At 42.8% G+C, this 26004-nt stretch overlaps 1 protein-coding gene across 3 annotated transcripts in view; it reads left to right on the top strand.

Annotated features, from left to right (window-relative positions):
• The window catches only part of CTCF (CCCTC-binding factor), a 56808-nt gene that overhangs the window by 26121 nt on the left and 4683 nt on the right, over positions 1-26004 (top strand). For all 3 annotated transcript variants that reach the window (XM_045987541.1, XM_045987542.1, XM_045987540.1), the window contains 8 exons: positions 6718-7507; positions 7860-8030; positions 13892-14025; positions 15613-15733; positions 16656-16805; positions 21090-21250; positions 21777-21959; positions 22589-22724. In XM_045987541.1, coding sequence (XP_045843497.1) covers positions 6727-7507; positions 7860-8030; positions 13892-14025; positions 15613-15733; positions 16656-16805; positions 21090-21250; positions 21777-21959; positions 22589-22724 — 1837 coding nt within the window. In that variant the 5' untranslated portion in view covers positions 6718-6726. The remainder of the gene's footprint in view (positions 1-6717; positions 7508-7859; positions 8031-13891; positions 14026-15612; positions 15734-16655; positions 16806-21089; positions 21251-21776; positions 21960-22588; positions 22725-26004) is intronic.

The raw sequence follows: 26004 nt of genomic DNA, 5'->3' as shown, positions 1-26004 counted from the left end.
CCTGAGCCGCAGGCAGATGCTTAACCAACTGAGCCACCCAAGTGTCCTGAAAAGAGCTGTTCTTCAGAAGACCAACCCACTTTCTAAGCACCTTTGGTCAGTCATGGATTGGGGACTATAGTCCAGTCTCCTTATTCCTTTTCCAGTGCCATTGAGTTGAAGGTGATAGCCAGACATCCATACGGAGAGATCTCCTATAGAGAGTGAAATTAAGGAAATGAAGATATGGATTTGAAAGATCTCTGGAGATAGCTGGCACATGGAGTGGCAATAGAGAAAGGAATAGAGCCTTGATGTGTTGGAAGGGGCAGGTGGAGCAGCTCTCAGAGGCAAAGAAGAGACCTAGGAAGGACAGAGGGAGTAAAGAGGCTAATGAAAGAGGAATACAAGTTTCATGCTGTCAGTTGCCAGAGAAGCTGAGATGGAGGGTGAGGGGAAGGCCTTTGAGTTGGCTGTTGTGGTTCCTGGTAAATGGTGCTTATGGACCAAGCAGAGGGACCACTGAGGCTAAAGAGGGAGTGGAGTCCTTTTTAGTATGGATATGTTCTGAAGGCAAGCAAAGCCTTATACAAGGGTGTGCAAACTAAATACATGATGTCATCTCATCTATATAAAAATACATATCCGTAAGGGGGAAAACAAAACAAAAGGGCTAGGTGATTATCTCTAGGTATAGGGGATTGTGAATAACTTTTTTTTAAAGATTTTATTTATTTATCTGACAGAGATCACAAGTAGGCGGGGGAGTGGGGGCTGAAGCAGGCTCCCTGCTAAGCAGAAAGCCTGACACAGGGCTCAATCCCAGGACCCTGAGATCATGACCGGAGCCAGAGGCAGAGGCTTAACCCACTGAGCCACCCAGGCGTCCCAATAACTTTTTTTTTAAGATTTTATTTATTTATTTAATTTTTAAGATTTTTATGTATTGGGGCACCTGGGTGGCTCAGTGGGTTAAAGCCTCTGCCTTCGGCTCAGGTCATGGTCCCAGGGTCTTGGGATCAAGCCCTGCATCGGGCTCTCTGCTCAGTGGGGAGCCTGCTTCCCCCCTCTCTCTGCCTACCTCTCTGCCTACTTGTGATCCTGTCTATCAAATAAATAAATAAAATCTTAAAAAAAAAGATTTTTATGTATTTATTTGACAGAGATCACAGGTAGGCAGAGAAGCAGGCAGAGAGAGAGGAGGAAGCAGGCTCCCTGCTGGGCAGAGAGCCCGATGCGGGGCTCGATCCCAAGACCCTGGGATCATGACCTGAGCCGAAGGCAGAGGCCTTAACCCACTGAGCCACCCAGGCGCCCCTAAAGATTTTATTTTTTAAATAATCTCTACACCAAACATGGCGTTTGAACCCACAATCCCAAGATCAAGAATCCCACACTCCACTGGCAGAGCCAGCCATGTGCCCCATGAATAACTTTAAAATATATATATTTTATGTGCTTCACTTTTCAGATTTCTCTGAAAAGTGAAGGACATAAATATATTTTTCAATATTTATATTTATATTTTAGATTATACTTCGATAATTAAAAAATATTGTGTTCTGAAGGTACATGTAAACCCCTTTTTAGTAGTGTTGGTCCACAAAAATGTTTGAAAAATGTAGAAAGCATGGCTGACTGAAGGGGAGAGGCAGAGCATGAAGGGAGAGGAGGGGGAATGTAAGTTTTTTTTTTAAATTCAGTTTAATACGTAGTATATTACTGGTTTCAGAGTTAATTTAGTGATTCATTGCTTGCATATAACCCCCAGTGCTCATTACATCAAGTGCCCTCTTCAGTGCCCATCACCCAGTTACCCCATCCCCTCCAGCTACCCTCAGTTTGTTTCCTGTGATTAAGAGTCTCTTTATAAGTGTTTTCTGTGCTGTTGTGTGGCTTAGTGAAACTGAGTGGAAACAGAGCTGATTCTGTAGAGGAAGAGAAGAAATGGATCATAACTGCAGAAGGGGTGGGACGGCTGGCAGAGCACAGTCCTCAGGGAGTGGGAGGAGAGACCTGGTCTAGGCTATTAGGTTGGTTATTGATTCAGAGAAGGGACTCCATTGGGGGGGGGGGGGGAGTTAGGTAAACAGATCACTGCTTGAGGGGATGCTTTGAGTTTTCTAAGCAATGTATGAGAGAGGCCTGTGCCTTGCTACTTTGTATCTGACTTTTCTCTATAAAAACTGAACCTGCTGCTTATCTAAGACCCTGAGTAGAGGCTGATGTTCAGGAACCCTGTGCGTGTGTTTTTTCAGTGAGAGAGAATACTCTGTCTGCTCAGCTCCCTGGCAACACGGTTGGTTTCAGTTTGTATTCCTTGTACCATTTCTTTTCTACCTGGTTTATAATTCCAGTGATTTCTTTTAGACTTGGTTATTTACAAGCAAGTTATTTATAAGTTATTTATATTTAAAAGTTCTCAAATTCAAGCCAGAGGGGAGATTGGTTTTTTTGTGTTCTTGAAATTGGATGCCTCACAACCCGACAGAGCTCAGAGATTAAATGTTTTTCCTTCACCAGTTTTACAATAGAAGTTATCTAAATAGCCTGGGATTATGTAGTGATTGTCTGGCAGGGTCAGTATTAGCATTTATGGCTTATGAATTTTTTGTTCTCTCTGCTTTGGTATTTTTCCCAAGAATGTCACCAAGATAGATGGGCTTTTTCTCTGTTCCCTAACTCTAGCATTTGGAATTACCCATTCTTGTTTGGGGACCTTCCTGGCCTGAAAATTCTCTTTTTAAAAAAATCTGTGAAGAGCAGTGGTATAAAGTAGTACTTCTCAAACTTTAATGTAGGAAATCACTTTGGAGATCTATTAAATTGCAAGTTCTGTTCTATGGGTCAAGGGGAGAGCCTGAAGGGGCGCCTAGCTGGCTCAGTTGGAAGAGTGTATGACTCTTGATCTCCGAGTTGTAAGTTTGAGCTCCATGTTGGGTGTAGCAATTACTTAAATAAAAAACTTTAAAAGAACTGTTTAAGGGGCGCCTGGGTGGCTCAGTGGGTCAAAGCCTCTGTCTTTGGCTCAGGTCACGATCCCAGGGTCCTGGGATAGAGCCCCACATCGGGCTCTCTGCTTGGCGGGGAGCCTGCTTCCTCCTCTCTCTCTGCCTGCCTCTTTGCCTACTTGTGATCTCTGTCTGTCAAATAAATAAAATCTTAAAAAAAAAAAAAAAAGAATAGAGGGTTGTCTGGGTGGCTCAGTGGGTTGAGCCTCTGACTTCGGCTCAGGTCGTGATCTCAGGGTCCTTGGATCAAGCCCCAAGTTGGGCTCTCTGCTCAGCAGGGAGCCTGCTTTCCACTCTCTCTCTGCCTGCCTCTCTGCATACTTGTGATCTCTGTCAAATAAGTAAATAAAAATCTTAAAAAAAAAAAAAAAAATAGAGCCTGAATTTTGGGGGGGGGGTTGGTTTTTTTTTTTAGATTTTATTTATTTATTTGACAGACAAAGATCACAAGTAGGCAGAGAGACAGGCAGATAGAGAGGGGGAAGCAGGCTTTCCACCAAGCAGACAGCCCGACACGGGGCTCGATCCCAGGACACTGGGATCATGATCTGAGCCGAAGGCAGAGGCTTTAACCCACTAAGCCACCCAGGTGCCCATGTTTTGTGCTTCTGATAAGCTCAATGGTTATGCCATTGCTGCTGGTCCTTGGACCATGCTTTGAATAACAAAGATATATAGCAGTGCTGTCCAACACAGTAATAGCACCAACCCCATGGGACTGTTGAGAATTTACAGCATGACTAGTTCATATTGGCTATGTAGAGTTCTCCATACCTACCTGCTTTACCTTAAACCATTGTACCTGTTCAACTTAATGCCCCTTAAGTTAAGTAGTAACTCCTTAGAGGTGCGTGGCTGGCTCAGTCAGAAGAGTATGTGACTCTTGATCTCAGGGTTGTGAGTTTGAGCCCCACGTTGGGTATAGAGATTACTTAATTAAATAAACTTCTTAAAAATACATAAGTATGGGGTGCCTGGGTGGCTTAGCCATTAAGCAGCTGCCTTCAACTCAGGTCATGATCCTAGGGCCTGGGATCGAGCCCCGTGTCGGGCTCCTTGCTTAGTGGGAAGCCTGCTTCTCCCTCTCCCACTCCCCCTGCTTGTGATTCCTCTCTCGCTGTGTCTCTCTCTGTCAAATAAAATCTTTTAAAAATATATTATTTTTAAAAAATACATAAATAAGTAAAATAGATAGCAATTCCTTGAATGCAGGACTAGGCCTCACCTGTCCCTCTGTGGTCTTTGTACTGCCTTGTAGGTGGTTCTGACTGCCTATGTGGGTACAATGTTAAGGTGCCCCAACAGAGAATTAGAGAAATGTGTCTCTAATGGAAGTACCAAAATCTTCATTTGAGACTAGGACAAGAGTACAAAGCACTTTAATTTTGAATTAACCTTGTATATACTTAAATTATTTTGTGAATTAGATGATTGTTCAGGTCCATTTTACTCTTAGGTGTCTTGGTACTTTGGTACTCACAAGATTTAAGAGCAGAAACTATGAATTGGCTCATTTTTCTTTTCCTGTTTTTTTTTTTTGTTTTTTTTTTTTTTTAATATCTTCAGTTAGCAGTATCTACCAACCTAGTCATAGTTGCTGTGAAGCAAAAATGTCTTGTTGTACATGGTCCCTGTCCTCAAGGAATTCATGGTCTCACAGAGGAGACATACATGAATGTCAAGTTGATGGTATGACACAGGAGGTAGTATTGTGTGGTAGCCACAATCAGGACCATTGGAGTCTGGATCCAAGGTTTGATTCTGACTCCAAGAAAACAGGGTGAGAAAACACTATGATAGGATATTTTCTAAGGTAGAATTTAGCTAAAAATAGCAAGGCCCTCTGCCAGTGTTTTTATTAATAGATACAGGAAATGTAAAGGATTTGAACTAGTTTTGTTAATAATTCTTTAATATCATCAAATACCCAGAACTGGGGGGGGGGGGGAATCCAGAGATGAATCTAATTGTCTCATGTCCTGTTTTTTTAAATAATTTGTTTGTTTGAATTAGGATTCAGAAAGGTTCATACGTTGTGGTTGATTGCTGTATTTATTTATTTGTTTATTTATTTATTAGGATTTTATTTATTAGAGAGTGCGCACACAAGCAGGGGGATTGGCAGGCAGAGGGAGAGGGAGAAGCAGGTTCCCCACTGAGCAAGGATCCCGATGTGGGGCTCAGTCCCTGGACCCTGGGATTATGACCAAAGCCAAAGGCAGACGCTTAACTGACTGTGCCACCCAGACGCTTGCTGTATTTCTTTAAAGATTTATTTATTTGAGAGAGAGTGTACATACACTTATGAGCAAAGGGAGGGTCAGAGAGAGAGTCTCAAGCAGACTCCCCACTGGGTGCAGAGCCCTATGCCTAGCTTGATTCCAGGGCCCTGAGATCATGACCTGAGCTGAAACCAAGAGCTGAACTGACTGGGACGCCTGGGTGGCTCAGTCGTTAAGTGGCTGCCTTAGGCTCAGGTTGTGATCCCCAGGGTCCTGGGATCAAGCTCCGCATCTGGCTCCTTGCTTCATAGGAAGCCTGTTCTCCCTCTCCCACTCCTCATACTTGTATTCCCTCTCTTGCTGTGTCTCTCTGTTAAATAAATAAAATCTTTTTCAAAAAAAGTGGGGGGTTGAACTGACTGAGCCACCCAGGTGCCCCAATACTGTATTATTTTTTTTTAAGATATTATTTATTTATTTATTTGACAGAGTGAGGGCACAAGCAGGGGAAGCAGTAAAAGGAGAGGGAGAAGCAGGGAGCCCGATACAGGGCCGATCCCAGGACCCCAGGATCATGACAGGAGCCCAAGGCAGCCACCCAACCATCTGAGCCACCAAGGAGCCCCTGAGTACAGTATTTCTTAGATCTCTTTTTGTCTGTCAGTGTTTCTCAGCCTCAGTACTATTGACATTTGTGGACCAATAATTCTTTGTTGTGGAGGACTGAACCTGTATGTAGCAGAGTACTTAGTGACATCTTTGGCCTCTACCCACTAGATTGTAGTGACCCACCCAGCCCAGTAGTGACAACCAAAAATGTCACAGGCCTTGCCAAATGCCCCCTGGAGGCAGTCATCTAGGTTGAGAACCATTGATGTGTACATTCTCCCTCTATCCTTCTCGTTTTTTGTCTTGGTGATTTATTTGCAGAAGAAACTGGGTAGTCAATCCTGCAGAGTTTCCTTCAGTCACAATTACACTGATTTCATCCTGGTAGTAATTTAACATACTCTCTCACCAGGGCGTTTGGGTGGCTCAGTTGGTTAAGTGTCTGACTTTGACTCAAGTCATGATCTCAGGGTTCCTGGGATCAAGCCCCTCATCAGGCTCCGTGCTCAGTAGGGAGTCTGCTTCTTCCCCTGCCCCTCCCTCCTGCTTGTAAGCACACATGTTCTCTTTCTCAAATAAATAATCTTTAAAAAAGAAACAAATTCTGTCACCAATTTCCTGTTAATTGGTGGTTGGATTTAGAGACTTGATTACTTTCAGATTTTTTGTTTTGTTTAATAAGACTGCTTCATAATGGTAGTTTGTTCTTTCATCAGGAGGTTCATAATATCTGTTGTCTTTTTGAATATTAACAACCATTGATTTCCTAATTCATTTTTCAAGGGTCCTTTTGTTTTAAAATGTATGTATTTTCACTTAGACAGGCTTTATTTTAAATAACAATCTGTGGAATGAATGAAAGAATAAATAACAATCTGTGTTCTCCCTTAATAAAGGAAGGGGAAATGGAAGGTGAGGCGGTTGAAGCCATTGTTGAAGAGTCTGAAACTTTCATTAAAGGAAAGGAAAGAAAGACTTACCAGAGACGCCGGGAAGGGGGCCAGGAAGAGGACACTTGCCACCTGCCCCAGAACCAGACTGATGGGGGTGAGGTGGTCCAGGATGTCAATAGCAGTGTACAGATGGTGATGATGGAACAGCTGGATCCCACCCTTCTTCAAATGAAGACTGAAGTAATGGAGGGTACAGTCGCTCCGGAAGCAGAGGCTGCTGTGGACGATACCCAGATCATAACCTTGCAGGTTGTAAATATGGAGGAACAGCCCATAAACATAGGAGAGCTTCAACTTGTCCAAGTACCCGTTCCCGTGACTGTACCTGTTGCCACCACTTCGGTAGAAGAACTTCAGGGGGCTTATGAGAATGAAGTGTCTAAAGAGGGCCTTGCAGAAAGTGAACCTATGATATGTCACACCTTACCTTTGCCTGAAGGGTTTCAAGTGGTGAAAGTAGGGGCCAATGGAGAGGTGGAGACACTAGAGCAAGGAGAACTTCCACCTCAAGAAGATCCTAGTTGGCAAAAAGACCCAGATTATCAGCCACCAGCCAAAAAAACAAAGAAAACCAAAAAGAGCAAACTGCGTTACACAGAGGAGGGCAAAGATGTGGATGTGTCTGTCTACGATTTTGAGGAAGAGCAGCAGGAGGGTCTGCTATCGGAGGTTAATGCGGAGAAAGTGGTTGGTAACATGAAGCCTCCAAAACCAACAAAAATTAAAAAGAAAGGTAAAATGAGTTTATCCATTATATTCTCATAAAATCATTTTGGGACAAAGCAAATAACACAGGGTGTATGTAAATTATTTTTTAGTAAATGGAATTTTCTTTTTCTTTTTTTTTAAAAGATCATGAGCTGGGTACCAGTCCTTTCAGACAGAGTAACAGTTTTTCTACATTCAGTACTTTATAAGTCCTGAAGACAAACCTATTAGTGGCATGAAATAGTAACAATTCAATATGACTTAAGTTGGATTTAGTTTAAAAAGACTAATGAGATTTATTTGTAGAAATTTAACATTAGGATTAAACTTAACACTTTGAAACCTTGCAAGAAGTAAGTGTTTTGTTTTTCATATAGGTGTAAAGAAGACATTCCAGTGTGAGCTTTGCAGTTACACATGTCCGCGGCGTTCAAATTTGGATCGTCACATGAAAAGTCACACTGATGAGAGACCACACAAGTGCCATCTCTGTGGCAGGGCATTCAGAACAGTCACCCTCCTGAGGAATCACCTTAACACACACACAGGTGCTGGCTATGAATGTTGGGGGCTACAGCACAGCAAAGGCTAAAACTTGGGTTTTAAGTATCATCCAGGCTGGTTCTGGTGGGAAGTTAAAGAAGAATGATTTTTGTTCTTTCTTACGCTGTAATCCTGATTTATTATAAGCAGATGAATTTATAGACAAATGTAAAGAAAATTTAGTGGAAAATAATCCAAACTGTTAAAGGGTGGTGATCCAGAAAAAAATTATCTATGGCAATTAACCTGTAATATTTCCTAAAGGACATCACCATTGTGTTGTTAAGGTTTTAACATCAGTGACAAAACATGACCCCCAAAATTCCCGGGCAACAGTTGCCAGGCACTGTAAGGATGAACATTAGAAATAGCAACACAGGGGCACCTGGGTGACTCAGTGGGTTAAAGCCTCTGCTTTCGGCTCAGGTCATGATCCCAGGGTCCTGGGATCGAGTCCCACGTCGGGCTCTCTGTTCAGTGGGGAGCCTGCTTCCTCCTCTCTCTCTGCCTGCCTCTCTGCCTACTTGTGATCTCTGTTTGTCAAATAAATAAATAAAATATTTTAAAAAAAAATAGCAACACAGGGGCACCTGGGTGGCTCAGTGGGTTAAAGCCTTTGCCTTCAGTTCAGGTCATGATCCCAGGGTCCTGTGATTGAGCCCCGCATCGGGCTCTCTCATTGGCGGGAAGCCTGCTTCCTCCTCTCTCTCTCTCTCTCTCTCTCTGCCTGCTTCTCTGCCTACTTGTGATCTCTGTCTGTCAAATAAATAAATAAATAATCTTTAAAAAAAAAATAGCAACACAACTCTCCTGTTGTAAATACCATGATTTCTGGTTGTTTCACTTCAACAAAGGTAAGTAATTCATAATCTTAGAATGGAAAGTTGAAGGTGTTACTCTAGCAATTCAGACACCTACTTATTTGTGCTCCATACATACTTTAATTTTTTTTTTTTTAAGGTTTACTTATTTATTTGACAAAGTGCACAAGCAGGGGAAGCATGGCAGGCAGGAGTGGAGGGACTGCTGGAGCTCTCTTTAGGTTCTCTTCTGGGTTCTTTGCTCTTTCAGTATTGGCATTTGCTACTAGTGTTAATAGAAACTTACCTCACACAGTTCTTGATGCAGATTCTCCAGATTCTCCACTTAACACAGCTCTTGTTTTTTATTTGATGGGCTGGTAGTCTGCTGAGCATGACCAAGTTAAGTTTGGCCTGTAAGCAATGTGTGCATTAGTATATTCTTTGCTAATACGATCTGGTCCCTTTCCATTATTTCTCTGCTTTCTAGTCAAGAGACTTGATAAAATATTTTATTTGGTAGTTGGAAGACACTATGAAAGGGCATATGACTAGATAAAAGCGTTTGGCCACATAATAGGACTTCCTAAAATGGGAGTGCTTGATGGGGCCACAGTGTGTCATGGTCTAGTCCTCAGGTTTGAAAATAAGAATGTGGTCCGTTTAGTCGCTCAGAGCTCTTTTGGCGGGACCAGTTCATACTAATCAAATTCTAAAGGGTCAGATGCAATCAGAAAATCAATTTCTGGGCCCCTGGGTGGCTCAGTCGGTTAAGCAACTGCCTTTGGCTCAGGTTATGATTCTTGAGTCCCAGGATCGGGTCCCACATCAGGCTCCCTGCTTGGCAGGGAGTCTTCTTCTCCCTCTGACCCTCCCCCTTCTCGTGCTCTCTTTTCCTTTCATGCTCATGCGCGCGCACGCGCTCTCTCTCTCTCTCTTTTTTTTTTTTTTTAAGAAAATCAGTTTCTGGTGAGGAATACACCTTTTCATTTTCTGAATGCAGTTGTGTTGCATGCTAGGGGACACCCTTGACTATATCAATAAGATGTAGTGATTGAAGGGTGATTTGGTAAGCCTGGACCCTGAGCAGAGGGACATAAGCAATCACGTGGTGCAACCCAATGAAAATCTCTGTTGTACAGCAGTGTCTGCTGCTTTCCCAATTGCTATGCTTATGTCTACCAGTAGCAGGCTTCTTTCTGTCCCCTAGATAGTACTAGGTAAGTAAACATTAGAAATTCTTGGTTTTTAGTTCAGTTTATCCAAACAGAAATGGACCCTACTTTCCTTCTCATTAATTGTTTTGTTTAACTCTGTACTGCCAAACTCTTTTTCATAGACAAGAACTCTGTCTTTCACTCCTACATCCCCAGTGATAATAAAAAAGCAAACTGAGCAAATGAACATTCCTCGAAATTTCTTAGTTACTATCATACTTTAATCACACTTCCCACTTGAGGGGGTCTCTCAGTCTCATAATCCTTTCCACAGATGGCTGGTCCCATTCATTACATTGTGACTCTTTCTAATTCTGTTCTCAGAGGTAGCCTTCCTTTGATTTTGGTGTTCAAAGTTACTTTGTTGTCATCCCTTACCTGCAGTGCACAATTACAGCTGGTTCATAGTTTTTGAGTAATTGTGTATGAAAACAGCACTGTGTTCTGCTGTCAGCTTATCTCCTTATTGTCGTCATTACCTGGGCCTATTTCCAATCCTGTGTTTAGAATGTAAAGTAACTAGAGAAGATCCACTAACGTAATCAATCACTTATACTGTAGGCTGCTGTGTGAGGAGGACATACTAAAAACAGTAAGATTCCTTCTGTAAAAGGGGAAAAGGGAAAAAAGTATATTATTTGTAAAAATGTTTAAATATTCCATGAATTGACATTCAGATCACAGAATATTAGATATGGATGTTTGAAAGAGATCTGTTAAGAGGTACCTGGCTCAGTTAGTAGAGCATGCAACTCTTGATCTCAGGCTTATAAGTTGAAGCCCCACATTGGGTGTACAGATTATTTTTTTTAAAACGGTAATCTTGGGGCTCCTGGGTGGCTCAGTGGGGTTAAGTCTCTGCCTTCAGCTCAAGTCATGATCTCGGGGTCCTGGGATCAAGCCCCGAGTCAGGCTCTCTTCTCAGCTGGGAGCCTGCTTCCCCCTTTCTCTCTGCCTGCCACTTTGCCTACTTGTGATCTCTCTCTCTCTCTGTGTCAAATAAATAAATAAAATCTTTAAAAATAAATAAATAAATAAAAACGGTAATGTTGGGTGCCTGGGCAGCTCAGTGGGTTAAAGCCTCTGCCTTTGGCTCAGGTCATGATCCCAGGGTGCTGGGATTGAGCCTCACGTTGGGCTCCCTGCTCAGCAGGGAGCCTGCTTCCTCCTCTCTCTCTCTGCCTGCCTTTCTGCCTACTTGTGATCTCTGTCTGTCAAATAAAAATCTTTAAAAATAAAATAAAATTAAAACAGTAATCTTTTGGGGCACCTGGGTTGCTCAGTTGATTAAGTGTCCAACTCTTGATTTCAGCCGAGGTTGTGATCTCCAAGGTGTGGGATCAAGCCTGAAGAGTTGAGCTCTGCGCTCAACATGGGAGTCTGCCTGTCCCTCTCCACCTGCTCCTCCCCCGCTTGCACTCCTCCCCCTCCCATAAGTAAATAAATAAAAAAAATCTTTTTTGAAAAAAGGATGATCACATAAAAGGCAGTACTACTTTGTAAAGCCTGTGATAAATTTCCGGAATTATCAAAATAAATTTATATAGAAAACAAACTATTACATTTGGTTTTTGGTTTTTTGGTGGTTTTTTTGGTTTTTTTCTTTGGAAAAAAAGTATCAGAATATGGACAGCCTAATGTCCCTATATGTATGGTCATAATACAGTACGATTTGATGTGCAAAAGCATCTTGGGTCAAATATCTTTTTAAAAATATTTTTAACATTTAGTTCTTTTTTTTTTAATTATTAAAGATTTTATGTATTTCTTTGACAGAGAGATCACAGGTAGGCAGAGAGAGAGGGAAGCAGGCTCCCTGCCGAGCAGGGAGCTCAGGGTGGGGCTCAGTCCCAGGACACTGAGATCATGAGACCTGAGCCAAAGGTAGATGCTTAACCATCTGATCCACCCAGGCGCCCCAACATTTAGTTCTCTGTCTGAAATTTATTTTCACCTATGCTGAACTATTTTTATTTCCCAGTCTGCTATATCTTCTATTACATTCCTACTGCAATATATTGCTGAATGTCTTTAGGTCAAATAACTTAATTCTGTGATCTCTACTTGACAGAACATTGAGGTTTAAGATACTGTTTTTTTAGTATTTATTTATTTATTTCAGGGAAAGTATGCACATCAGCAGGGGTCTGGGTAGGGGCAGAAGTAGAAAATCTCAAGCAGACTCCCTAGTAAGCATGGAACCCTATGTGGGGCTCCATCTCACAACCCTGAGATGATGACTAGAGCCAAAATCAAGAGTCCGATGCTCGGGGCGCCTGGGCGGCTCAGTGGGTTAAAACCTCTGCCTTCGGCTTGGGTCATGATCCCAGGGTCCTGGGATTGAGCCCCGCATCGGGCTCTCTGCTCTGCGGAGAGCCTGCTTCCTCCTCTCTCTGCCTGCCTTTCTGCCTACTTGTAATCTGTCTCTGTCGAATAAATAAATAAAATCTTTAAAAAAAAAGAATACATGTATAAAAAAAAAAGTCAGATGCTCAACCTGTCTAGCCACTCAGGTGCCCCAAGATGCTTTATATTTTTTTTTTTAATTTTTTTTTTTAAAGATTTTATTTATTTGACAGACAGAGATCACAACTAGGCAGAGAGAGAGAGGAGGAAGCAGGCTCCCTGTGGAGCAGAGAGCCCAATGTGGGACTCGATTCCAGGACCCTGGGATCATGACCTGAGCCGAAGGCAGAGGCTTTAACCCACTGAGCCACCCAGGCGCCCCTGCTCTATATTTTTTTAATCTAGAGTTGAAATAGGGTGCCTGGTGCTCGCTTCGGCAGCACATATACTAAAATTGAAATAGGGTGCCTGGGTGGCTCGGTTGATTAAGCATCTGCCTTGGGCTCAGGTCATGATCCCAGGGTCCTAGGATTGAGCCCCCCGTCCGGCTCCCTGATCAGCAGGGGAGTCTCCTTCCCTCTCTCCCTCTGTCCCTTTCCCTACTTGTGCACGCGTGCACATGCTTTCTTTCTCTGTCTCTCTCTCTCGCTCTTTATCTAAAACAAGTAAAATCTTTTTAAAAAAACAAAAAGAGGGGCCCCTGGGTGGCTCAGTGGGTTAGGCCGCTGCCTTCGGCTCGGGTCGTGATCCCAGGGTCCTGGGATCGAGTCCCGCATCGGGCTCTCTGCTCAGCGGGAGCCTGCTTCCTCGTCTCTCTCTCTCTGCCTGCCTCTCTATCTACTTGTGATCTCTCTCTGTCAAATAAATAAAAAAAAAAAAAATCTTTAAAAAAAAAAAAAAAAGAGGGGCGCCTGGGTGGCTCAGTGGGTTAAAGCTTCTGCCTTCGGCTCAGGTCATGATCCCAGGGTCCTGGGATCGAGCCCCGTGTCGGGCTCTCTACTCCGCGGGGAGCCTGCTTCCTTCTCTCTCTCTGCCTGCCTCTCTGCCTAGTTGTGATTTCTCTCTGTCAAATTAATAAAATATTAAAAAAAAAAAAAAACAAAAAGAGAGTTGAAACAGACTTTTGGTCCAGAGTGATCAGAATTCATAAACTAGGGATAAAAATGATTTTGTTTTTTGGCTAGCAAATGAACTCACAAGTATAGGTAATATGCTCCATGAAGGACAAGTCTTTCAATATCACTACAGTGGTCTTTGGCCAACTGAGTGGAGTTTAATAGTAATTCTTGCCACGAGTATTTAAAAAAAAACAGGGAGCAGAGGCAGATTTTTGTATTCAAAAGCAACACTCTGTTGACTTGTTGCTTTGGAGTTACTCTCAGGCTAGTGCAAGTTTATTGAGATGACCAGGGTTCAGCCTCATGCTGCAGTTCTCATCAGACATTGAACTGTCATTAACTGTGCCCTTGATCTTTTCTTCCTATTATAAACCCCTTTCTCTAGGTACTCGTCCTCACAAGTGCCCAGACTGTGACATGGCCTTTGTGACTAGTGGAGAATTGGTGCGGCATCGTCGTTATAAACACACTCACGAGAAGCCATTTAAGTGTTCCATGTGCGATTACGCCAGTGTAGAAGTGAGTGTTGAGCAACTTGTTGGTTCTTCTCTTAAGACCATGATTCCAGTATTAAGATAAAAACTACCCATACTGACTTAAGATGTCATAGAAAATCTTATGAAATTGTTAACTCTCCCACTCCCCTTCCCTGCCACCCAAAATACTAAAACCGTAATGAATGTGAAAGATTTACCCATTTTAAAAAAACACTTGTACCACATGTTATCATAGGTAAGGTGTATGAAACATCAAAGAAACAAGTAACTGTCGCCAGTGCATTTAAAAATGGAAAATTTGGCTCAGTTGGTTAGGTGTCCAGCCCTTAATCTCAGCTCAGGTTCTCAATCTCACAGTTGTGAGGTGAGGCCTGGCATTGGAGCTTACTTTGGGGGGTAAAAAAAAAGGAAAATGTTATCTCCTTTACTATTTGAGGCTACATCGTTATCAAAACTGGGTAAGAATGCTACCAAAAAGAAAAGGGTATCTTACATAGAAAACTAAAACTAAATCAAATTATTCACCAAATTTAATAATATATTTTAAAAATAAATGATTACTAAATAGAAGATATCTACAATACAAGGAGAATTGAACATCAGGAAATTATCGGTGTGTGCTACATTGAGAGGTTAAGGAGAAACCATGTGATCATTTATACAGATTACAGAAAAACTATAAAATTTAGTGTTTATTACTGTTTAAAGTCCTAGCAATTTAAGAGTAGGAGAAAATGGCTTTACTGTAAGGAGTATATACCAGAAACCCACAGTTGATCCTTTCCAGTTAACTGAAGCATTGGGAGTATGCCCATTAAAATTTGGAACAAGACAGGGGTGCCTGACTGGCTCATTGAGAAGAGCATCCAACTCTTGATCTCAGGGTTCTGAGCCCCACATTGGGTATAAGATTACTTAAAAATAAGTAAATAATCAAAATTTGCAACAAGACATTTGTTCTTTATTGTTTCAACATTGTCATTGTATTGGAAATCCCAGCTAAATAAGAAATGAATTGTACATGGTAAAACAAAACTAACGTATTGCAGGTATACTTGCTTATGCCAAAAAATCCAGGAGTACCAGCTGAAAAAAAAAACTTAGAGCAGTAAGAGTCCATTTGGGTGGCCAGATATAAGACAAATACACAGAAGCCTTTATAACTTACCTTTATGATACACAGCAGGAAACCGGCCCACGTTCTAATAGCAATAAAATGATTTAGGGATAAAATACATCTGATACCTATGTATCTGGAAAGAAAGTGATCTGTAGATAAACATGGATTACTTCAACTGTTACAGAGAATTTCAAATCTATACAAAAGCAGAAAATATATATAGAAATAGACAAAATAAAATAATACACTCCCATGAATCTATCACCCAGCTTAAATAGTTATTAATAACCAATCTTGAGTCATCTATGCCCCATCCATTTATTTACCCTCTTTGGATTATAAGGATTTGACAAATAAAGTTACACATAAGGAGGAAGAAATATTATATTTTAGACCTTTTCTGTATTCTGAACTTCAGTGCCCAGAAGTGAAGCTTTTGTGCCTAACCCAGAGCATTCACATAACAGTCGATGTGCTTTCACGTTTCAGGTCAGCAAATTGAAACGTCACATTCGCTCTCATACTGGGGAGCGTCCGTTCCAGTGCAGCTTGTGCAGTTATGCCAGCAGGGACACATACAAGCTGAAAAGGCACATGAGAACTCATTCAGGTAGGACATCTTCTCTCCTTGTATTAATGAGCTGCTTTTCATTGGACCCCATGGGACCCTGTAAACCACCTCACACCCCTGTTGCTCATCAGAATGGGAGCTGGCATAAAAGTAATGGAATTGACAAATGCTTCTCTGGCATATCTTCTGAATTCATTGTTCTGAATATACACTGGAGAATGGGAAGTTTCACTCTTATAAGAAGTCTGGGTCGATTACCTAACCCAGCTCATTCACTTTTCCCCATACTGTCTTTTCCAAAAAAAGAAAAATTTGTAGGGGTGCCTGGCTGGCTCAGTTGGTTGAGTGTGCACCTCTTGATCTCAGGATCATGAATCCAAGCCCCATGTGGGATGTAAAGATAACTGAGAAATCTTGCAGGTCCTTCTGTTGTATCATCTCCTGTCCCCCAAAGACAGGCCTTCTAGGAGTTTCTCTCTCTCTCTCTCTCTCTCTCTCTCTCTCTCTCTCGTGAGTGACTCTGGTGGAGCTGGCGGAGCAGAGCTGGCAGGAGCAGTTTAGGACTTGATTGTCATCTCTTAAGAACGGCTATGAGCCATGCACCCAGCCTGAGGCTTGGGCTAACTGGGTAACACCTGAGGATTCTCTCTAGCTTAGCTTTTCTCCCACCTGACTGCAACTGAATTACTACCTGAATTACCCTCCAATTAAATGATGTTGCTCAGGGCGCCTGGGTGGCTCAGTGGGTTAAAGCCTCTGCCTTCTGCTCGGGTCATGATCCCAGAGTCCTGGGATCGAGCCCCGCATCGGGCTCTGCTGAGCCTGCTTCCCTTCCTCTCTCTCTGCCTGCCTCTCTGCGTACTTGTGATCTCTGTCTGTCAAATGAATAAATAAAATCTTCTAAAAAAAAAATGATGGTTCTCATTTCATCTAATTTATTCATTCTGTATTTCCTTTTAAGGGGAAAAACCTTATGAATGTTATATTTGTCATGCTCGGTTTACCCAAAGTGGTACCATGAAGATGCACATTTTACAGAAGCACACAGAAAATGTGGCCAAATTTCACTGTCCCCACTGTGACACCGTCATAGCCCGAAAAAGTGATTTGGGTAAGTAAATTAGCTGGTGGCAAATGAAAAAGTAATTTTGACTATTTGTGAAAATAGGAAGATCATAAATAACTTCCTTTTCTAAATTATTTAAGTTTTGTGTAGGTGAATGGCCTGCCACTTACTGGTAGCCATTGCTTACTATCTGTTTTTATATTCTTTCTCTCACTGCAGCCAGCTGACAAGATTCTTTCCTGAATATAGCTCATTTATAAATTGAAAGGAGCTGTAATGAGAGGAAACAGTAAACCTTTAATTAGTAGCCCTCACTGGTAATGTTCAAATCTCCAGTAGGGAAGTGACATAGTATGATTCAAACTAAAGTCTGTCCATTTCGTTTTTCTCAGAACATAAGTACTTTCCTAAGTAATTAGACTTTTTTATTGGTTGGATGATAACTGTATTTCTGTGCATAATTAAACTACAGCTTATACAGAGACAGAATTTATCAGTAGAAATTGTAGTTGGGCCCATAAAGGTATGGTCTCCTGGATGTCTCCGTTTGTTTTTACTATTTGAGAGATAAAAATATTACCCCAGTCTGTTCTCTATCCAAAATGTATTGCTTCATGAATATTATTCTTTTCCCCTTGAATATTATTCTTAAACCTTTTTAGGGGCACCTGGGTGGCTCAGTTGGTTGGGCATCTGCGTTCAGCTCAGGTCATGATGCCAGGGGTTCTGGGATTGAGCTCCGTGTTGGATTCCCCCCTCAGTGGAGAGCCTTCCTCTCCCTCTGCTTGTGCTCTCTCTCTCTCTGTCAAATAAATAAAAATTTTAAAAAGAAATTTATATTTAGGTAAATTGTTATACCTTACTAAACATCTTTTATTACTTTGTTTTACTTTTTTAACCCATTTGATGTTCACAGCAACCATATGAAGTGACCAAACCATATGTATTTTAGCTGAGTAAAGCTATGCAGTTTAGCTGGTGTCTTAAGACATTGTTATATTAATGTGACCATATTGAGCAAAATGCAGCTAGCATACACTTTTTTAAGGTGTAATTTTATTTATTTATTTTAACATTTGATACACTTTTTTTTTTTAACGGAAGCACATTTTTTTTTTAAGGATTTTATTTTTATTTATTTGACAGAGATCACAAGTAGGCAGAGAGGCAAGCAGAGAGAGAGAGAGGAGGAAGCAGGCTCCCTGCCGAGCAGAGAGCCCAACGTGGGGCTCGATCCCAGGACCCCGAGATCATGACCTGAGCCAAAGGCAGAGGTTTAACCACTGAGCCACCCAGGTGCCCTTGATACACATTTTTAAGATGAAAATATGAGTTTGAAGCAGAGGACTTTAGGCTCCATGTGACACCTGTAGGTCACTTGTTCATCCTACCCTGCTGTTAAGAGGACTTTGTTAGAAAGATTTAAGAGGCACTGTCCTCTGATAAATGAATTTTACTGTTCTTATGGTACAGAAACCTAAAATCTAAATTAATAATACCTTATGGCAGTGTTTCTGAGCTATTAGGCCACTGTTTGGATTATTTAAATTTTTAAAATTATTCATTTGTATGATGCAAATATATGTCTTGGACATTCTGTACCTTTGTGATGCCCTTTAGGCCCTACATAATGAGAAACTTAATTGCTTAGGAGCTGTCAGATAATAGTTATCTCCCAAAGCCAATCCCAAAGAAGTTTGTGTTCCCTCTTTAAAGCAAGTTTGATTTCACATTAATATGCTGTAATTAAAATTTATTATTTTGTGACACAGGAAAGCATGGGCTTTGGAGACTGACCTACTACAGTCAAGATTCACCCCCAGATACTGCTCTAAGTCTCTTTTTTTTTAATTCAACTGATTTTTAAGGAAAAGTAACTACCTTACACGGTTGTTAAAATTATTTAGTAAGAACACATGGAAGAAAGTCTTTCACTGTTAGGTCTTTAATCATAGGACCAGAAGAGGAAGTTGAAGCTTTTTAAAAGTTACTTGAGGGGCACCTGGGTGGCCCAGTTGGTTAAGCGATTGCCTTCAGCTTGGGTCCTGATTCTGGGGTCCTGGGATCGAGCCCTACATCGGGCTCCCTGCTTTGCGGAGAGCCTGCTTTTCTCTCTCCCTCTGCCTGCTGCTCTGCTTACTTGTGCTCTCTCTCTCTCTCTGTCAAATGAATAAATAAAAAATAAAAAAAGTTACTTGAAATAATACATGCATGTATAAAAGGCTTTCATATAATGCACGTGTGTAGAGAGTAAGAAAGAAAAGTCTTCCCTCATTTCCGTTCCCCAGAATTGGCCCCCTTTAAGTCTGATGTGATGTGACTTTGAATGAAGCAGATTGGTAGCAGTATAAATCCATGATCCCAAATGCAGCTGAACTGTCATTGTTTCTGGGCGGTCCAGCTGTTTGTCCTTGTCAGGCGTGTTCCCATTTTCCTTAGTGAGTTCATTCATTACTCATTCCACAGATGTATAGGTCCCTGCTATGTGGGAGACACCGTGAAATGGTTCGGAGTTGGGTGAATCATTTGTACTTTGTTGAAACCTCTGATCTTTTCTCCCCTTTTTCCTCCACCTCCTTGGTCTCAGTAAGTGACCTGTTTTCCTACTTCATAAGGAAAGTTAAGGCAACAGACTGAAACTCCCAAATTTTGGTTATCAAACCTACAAACCTATCTGCATTCATCCTTTCTTTGCCCATTTGCTACAAGACACTTGGCCTCACTCTTCTTATCTGTGGCTGTTACCTGCCTTTGCCTTGATCCTACTCTCTTGTCTTCTCTGCAGCTTTTCATACCGTCATGGACTGTCTCCTTACCTTGATGTTCACACTTCGTTTTCCAGATCTTTCCCCTTGACTCTAAACATATTTACATTTCTCCTATTTTAAAGTCTTCCTTGTCTAGGTTTGATTTTTTTTTTAAAGTCTTTAATTTTTCCTGTTAAAACATAATTTGAAAGGTTGGAAATTTTTATACATGGAAACTTTGATTCCTAGTTTTTCATTTTTTGTGTGTGTTAACATTTAAGGGGGGGTGGAAAGAACATTTAAGGGGTGTCTGGGTGGCTCAGTGGGTTAAGCCTCTGCCTTTGGCTCCGGTCATGATCTCAGGCTCCTGGGTCCGAGCCCCGCACTGGGCTCTCAGCGGGCAGCCTGCTTCCCTCTCTCTCTGTCTGCCTCTCTGCCTCCTTGTGATCTCTCTCTGTCAAGTAAATACATAAAATCTTTAAAAAAAATTTTTTTTTAAATAAGATCTAACTTTTGGGGTGCCTGAGTGGCTCAGTGGGTTAAGCCTCTGCCCTCAGCTCAGGTCGTGATCCCAGGGTCCTGGGATCAAGCCCCACATCAGGCTCTCTGCTCAGCAGGGAGCCTGCTTCCCCCATCTCTCTGCCTGCCTCTCTGCCTACTTGTGATCTCTGTCTGTCAAATAAATAAATAAAAAATCTTAAAACAAAACAAAACACATTCCTCCCTTGGTTTCTGTGGCACTATAGCCTGTTGACTTTCTTCTCTGACTGTTCTTTCTCAGCTCTCTTGTTTTAACCCTTTTTCCTTCCACTGGCCTTACCTGTTAGCTTTCTTGAAGTGTGACCTGTACTCTTCTTTCTCTTTTTGTCTTAGTGATTTCGTGAGCTCCACTCTAGTTCCTACTCTAAATCTCTCATTTGAGCTTGGCTTACCTAACCTTTGCCATCCCTAGTTGCTCTTGTTGGCATTTCAGATTTAACATGTTCAAAACTGAAGGTCTAAAATACCCCTGGCCCTAGCTGCCTGCTCAGTTTTCAAAACCAGAAACCTGGAGATCATCTCTGGCAGCCACCTTCTTTCTTGTTCTGTAGTCAGTGAGTAAATCCTGGTGATGCTGCTTCTTGGGTCTCTCATGAGTTCTCCCTGCTCCTTCCAAGCCACCGCCTTTCTCACCTGTCCTGTTTCCGTATCTTAACCACTCCTTACGCCTCTCTTGTCTTTTTGCCTTTTTTTCTTTTATAATTTTTTTTTTTAAGATTTTATCCATTTATTTGACAGACAGAGATCACAAGTAGGCAGAGAAGCAGGCAGAGAGAGAGAGAGGAGGAAGCAGGCTCCCTGCCAAGCAGAGAGCCCGATGTGGGGCTCGATCCCAGGACACCGGGATCATGACCTGAGCCGAAGGCAGAGGCTTTAACCCACTGAACCACCCAGGCGCCCCGTCTTTTTGCCTTTTAATTCACTTATAGGACAGCAGCCTGAGTAATTATTTTAAGAAGCAGAGAAGGACGTATTATTAATTTATTGAAGTGCTTGTGTATTGTTTTCACAAATTAGACTGGGCTTTGTGTTTTGCTTTCAGGTGTCCACTTGCGAAAGCAGCATTCCTACATTGAGCAAGGCAAGAAATGTCGATACTGCGATGCTGTGTTTCATGAGCGCTATGCCCTCATCCAGCATCAGAAGTCACACAAGAACGAGAAGCGCTTTAAGTGTGACCAGTGTGATTACGCTTGCAGACAGGTAGAGACCTTCATAGTTAGAAAGCAGTTGATTCCTTATTAGTGTCAGGTTTTGTCAGAGGGTTTTAGATTCCTTATATGGTAACTGTTTTTAAGGATGGTAGTTTTCAAACTGATCCGTGAGGAATATCACCAAAGGTCTCACTCCTCGATTTTATCACCTCAGTCTCCACCTGATGTTTTATTCAGTCACAGCTTACCTCTCCCTCATGCAGACTACTGGCTGCTTTCTCAAAACTGGAGGAAATAAGTCCAGGACCTGAGAGAAGGGAAGAATATGGTCCTGGGGCTTAGGGGTGAGCTCTAGACAAGCAGCCCAGCAGGAGGGAGCCTGTCTGTACACTGGGATTTAAGGAAGCAGTTTTGCACCCCAGTAAAGATAACTTTATCCTCTGGACAAGCACTTTTGAGCCCAGACCTTCGGAGAGAGAGGCTCGTCTACCGCATGCGTGCAGATGGCGGCTGGGGTGGCAGCCCTGCGACAGGCTCTGAGGCCTCCCCCTGCACGCGCACCTGCTGTCTTTCAGGAGAGGCACATGATCATGCACAAGCGCACGCACACCGGGGAGAAGCCTTACGCCTGCAGCCACTGCGACAAGACCTTCCGCCAGAAACAGCTCCTCGACATGCACTTCAAACGCTATCATGACCCCAACTTTGTCCCTGCGGCCTTTGTCTGTTCGAAGTGTGGGAAAACCTTTACACGCCGGGTGAGAGTCAGAACTTCACTTCCCTCATCAGGGTTCTTTATGTCATGTTCTCGATCTTCCACTGCAAAGCGGGGCAGTTTTTTCCACTGAGGTTATAAGCACAAAGATGCCTTATCATTTGGAAAGGGCCACTCGTCCCTGCCTCAGGGTTTTCTGTACATGAGTGAACCCTCTGCTGAAGCGGGGGTGGGGGTGGGACTCATCTGGATAGGTCTTTCTTGGGTCTTCCCTTGGGGCCATGTTAGTCAGGTCTGCTCAGGACAGGGAGCTGACCGATCCTCCTGTGCACCTCTTGCCTGAAGGCTGCTGAGAGGACCCAGCCCCTCCTCTTTTAAGGACTCTCTTTCCTCCCTCTCTGTTTTTCTGTCTCTCCCTCCTTTCTCTCTTTCTGTCTCCCTCCCTCCCTCCCTTCCTCCCTTCCTTCGTTCTCTCTCCCTCTTCCAGATGGAGACCATTTCCCTTGAATGAGGAGAGCATGTTCAGGATGTGCTTATTAGCACATACTAGAACATTCAGACTCATCACGAATACCCGATATTTTTATTTTATTAAATTAAAGTATGAGAACTTCTAATTTCTGATACCAGTTTTTTTAGTAACATGAACGAAGATTTTGTTTCTTCCGTTAGAACACCATGGCAAGACATGCTGACAATTGTGCTGGTCCAGATGGTGTAGAAGGGGAAAATGGAGGGGAAACAAAGAAGAGTAAACGTGGTAGAAAAAGAAAGATGCGTTCCAAAAAAGAAGACTCCTCTGATAGTGGTGAGTAACTTATTTCTTGATTTAGTCACATGTGGTAGATTCTGGTGCCCAGTTGCCAGTATGCTGATACATGGATGCGCTGGGATAAAGAGGCCAATCCCCCTTCCTTCCTTTATAACCTCTGGTCTCCCTAATGTGTGTCATGTGTTTCCAGCAGCAGCTAGTTTGTTTCTAGGGCAAGTTTTGTGGGTTTTTTTTTTCCTCCTGATATTCCATTGCTTGATAATACCTTATATGTTACGTGTTCAGTGAAAGCCAGAGCAAAATCAGTATCTCGACTCCCATTTCCTCAGATAAGTGATATTCTAAGGCCAGCAGAGTTCCTTTTCTGTGTTGGTAACTTTTACATTTAGGAAGCTGGTCTAGATTTGAGCAGTGAATCTAATGGACCTAAAGAAGGTTTCTTTTTTTTTTTTTTTTTTTTAAAGATTTTATTTATTTATTTGACAGAGAGAGATCACAAGTAGACAGAGAGGCAGGCAGAGAGAGGGAAGCAGGCTCGCTGCTGAGCAGAGAGCCCGATGTGGGACTCGATCCCAGGACCCTGAGATCATGACCTGAGCCGAAGGCAGCAGCTTAACCCACTGAGCCACCCAGGCGCCCCCTAAAGAAGGTTTCTTAAGCATCTTGACTAACTTCTGGTTTGGCTGCCTGTGTCAGCCTAGCCTTGAGATGTGTTGATCAAATCCCTGAACGTCAACCTTTCTCTTCCTACCTTAATCTTTCCATTAAATAATGTAACACCTTGCCTGTATTCCTACCATTGATGCTTTTGGGGGTGTTTTTGGCTTCTAGTCATGAAACCCAGGCAGAAGGCATGCTTTAGGCGCTGGACTCATGAAGAGGGAGGGAGAACAGGAGTGTCGATAGCAGAGAGCCACATTTGATTGTCCACGCTCATCTCATGGTTTTAGGCTCTGTGAAGTGGATGCTTGGGCTGCTGGCCAAGTAGTTGAGAAGGCACATCTGTGGCTAAAGATGTAAGCTTTTTATGGTAAAAGGTGTATGTGGGGGCGCCTGGGTGGCTCAGTGGATTGGGCCGCTGCCTTCGGCTCGGGTCGTGATCCCGGGGTCCTGGGATCGAGCCCCGCATCGGGCGGGGAGCCTGCTTCCTCCTCTCTCTCTGCCTGCCTCTCTGCCTACTTGTGATCTCTCTCTCTCACTGTCAAATAAATAAAATAAAAAAATCTTAAAAAAAAAAAAGGTGTATGTGGAGGGGTTTTGTTTTGGGGAATACACTTCCCCAGAAGCACCTTCAGATGGGAGAAATTCAAGATGGTGTCTTATGTGTTTCTGAGGTCCTCATTTTGTCTTGTATTGCTTGTTAATAATCATGGGGAGGAATTAAGATTTTTGAAGATTGAAAGTGTTTGAAAACTTCATTCTGTCCATTGATTTTTATTTAAAACTTTCTCATGAAAGCACTAGGTTTTTATATTTAGGTCTGTAACAAGGTCCCTTTTAGTTTTAGTTTTTTGTTTAATAAAACTTTTCTGTTCAGGGGCGCCTGGGTGGCTCAGTGGATTAAGCCGCTGCCTTCGGCTCAGGTCATGATCTCAGGGTCCTGGGATCGAGCCCCGCATCGGGCTCTCTGCTCCACAGGGAGCCTGCTTCCTCCTCTCTCTCTGCCTGCCTCTCTGCCTGCTTGTGATCTCTCTCTCCGTCAAATAAATAAATAAAATCTTTAAAAAAAAAAAAACTTTTCTGTTCAGAACTTTTACTTTTTCTGGGAGAATATTCAATTAGTAAGTGTGAGAGTAATTTTTTTTAAATTTTATTTGACAGAGAGAGAGGACACAGGTAGGCAGAGAGGCAGGCAGAGAGAGAGGGAGAAACAGGCTCCCCACTGAGCAGAGAGCCCAATGCGGGGCTCGATCCCAGGACCCTGAGATCATGACCTGAGCCGAAGGCAGAGGCTTAACACTGAGCCACCCAGGCGCCCCAGTGTGAGAGTAATTTATTTCTTGCTGCCTTTTCTAGAAAAATCTAATTTAAGCATTCTCTTCATCACTGGGTTTTCCGGTAAACATGCCTCCTTTAAAGTGTTGGTTTACTTCACTTTTTAAAAGCACACCGTTCTCTGCTGGGGCGCCTGGGTGGCTCAGTTGGTTAAGCATCTGCCTTTAGCTCAGGTCATGATCTCAGGGTCCTGGGATCGAGCCCTGCTTCTCCTGCTCCTTCTGCCTATCCTTCCTGCTTACATACACACACACGTGCTCTGTCTCTCTCAAATAAATAATCTTAAAAAAAAAAAAAAGAAAGTACACAAAGTATTCTTTACTGAGAATCTTTGTGGGATCCCTTTGTCTAAGAACTTAATGAGTGGGGACGCCTGGGTGGCTCAGTCAGTTGAGCGTCCAACTCCTGTTTTCAGCTCAGGTTGTGATCTCAGTCGGGGTCATGAGATCAAGCCGCGCATCAATCTCCATGCTCAGCAGGGCATCTGCTTGGGATTCTCTCTCTCTCTCCCTCTGTCCCTCACCTCGCTTGTGTGCGCTCTCTCTTGCTCACTCACTGTTGCTCGAAAATAAATCTTTAAAAAAAAAAAAATCACAGGCCCCAAGTGCCAGCAGGGATCCACAAGTAATCTTGAGCTGGAGGATTTCTGGGTGCTTCTAGTTCCCGAGCTTCCTGCTGCCACAGATGTTGGCTCTTCGCCTTCTGGCTTATGGTACCACCTGGTTCATATCTGTGGTTCCTCTCCCAGTAAGATCAGCCTCATTCCCCAGTGATGCATCACCAGAGCATCTTCCAGCAGAAGACTTGACTGGTGGTTGCTGACAGATGCTGCCGCTCCTTTTGTCTTCCACGTTGCTGTCTTGCAGGGCACAGTTTGGTTCTGCGCCTTGTACCTAGTATCTTTTTATCCCCCCAGAAAGTCTGGGCTGTCCACCCCACTGCTGATTAAGGCCACACAATCACATTTGTCCTCTCCCAGAAGTTCTGCCTATTGGCCATTTGCAGAGGTTGGCCAGCAGAATCTACTGCTATTTTCAAGGACTTTTGCCAACATCTCTCCAAGCCAATAAGCCTTTTTTTTTAAAAGATTTTTCTTTATTTATTTGACAGAGAGGACAAGCAGGCAGAGAGGCAGGCAGAGAGAGAGGGGGAAGCAGACTCCCTGCTGAGCAGGGGCCAATAAGCCTTAGACCCTATTAACCTTCTTTGTGTTTTGTTCTTTTTAGGCATTGGGCCAACTTAGGCAATAGGGGGCTTGAATAAGATCTACAGGGAAACATCCCCTCTTGTTCTTGACACGCTGCCACATACCAGTGTGTTC

Source organism: Meles meles, chromosome 19 (assembly GCF_922984935.1).
Source record: "Meles meles chromosome 19, mMelMel3.1 paternal haplotype, whole genome shotgun sequence".
Lineage (NCBI taxonomy): Eukaryota > Metazoa > Chordata > Mammalia > Carnivora > Mustelidae > Meles > Meles meles.
The sequence above is the reverse complement of the archived record's forward strand: the minus strand, read 5'-3'. Positions and strand labels throughout refer to the sequence as shown.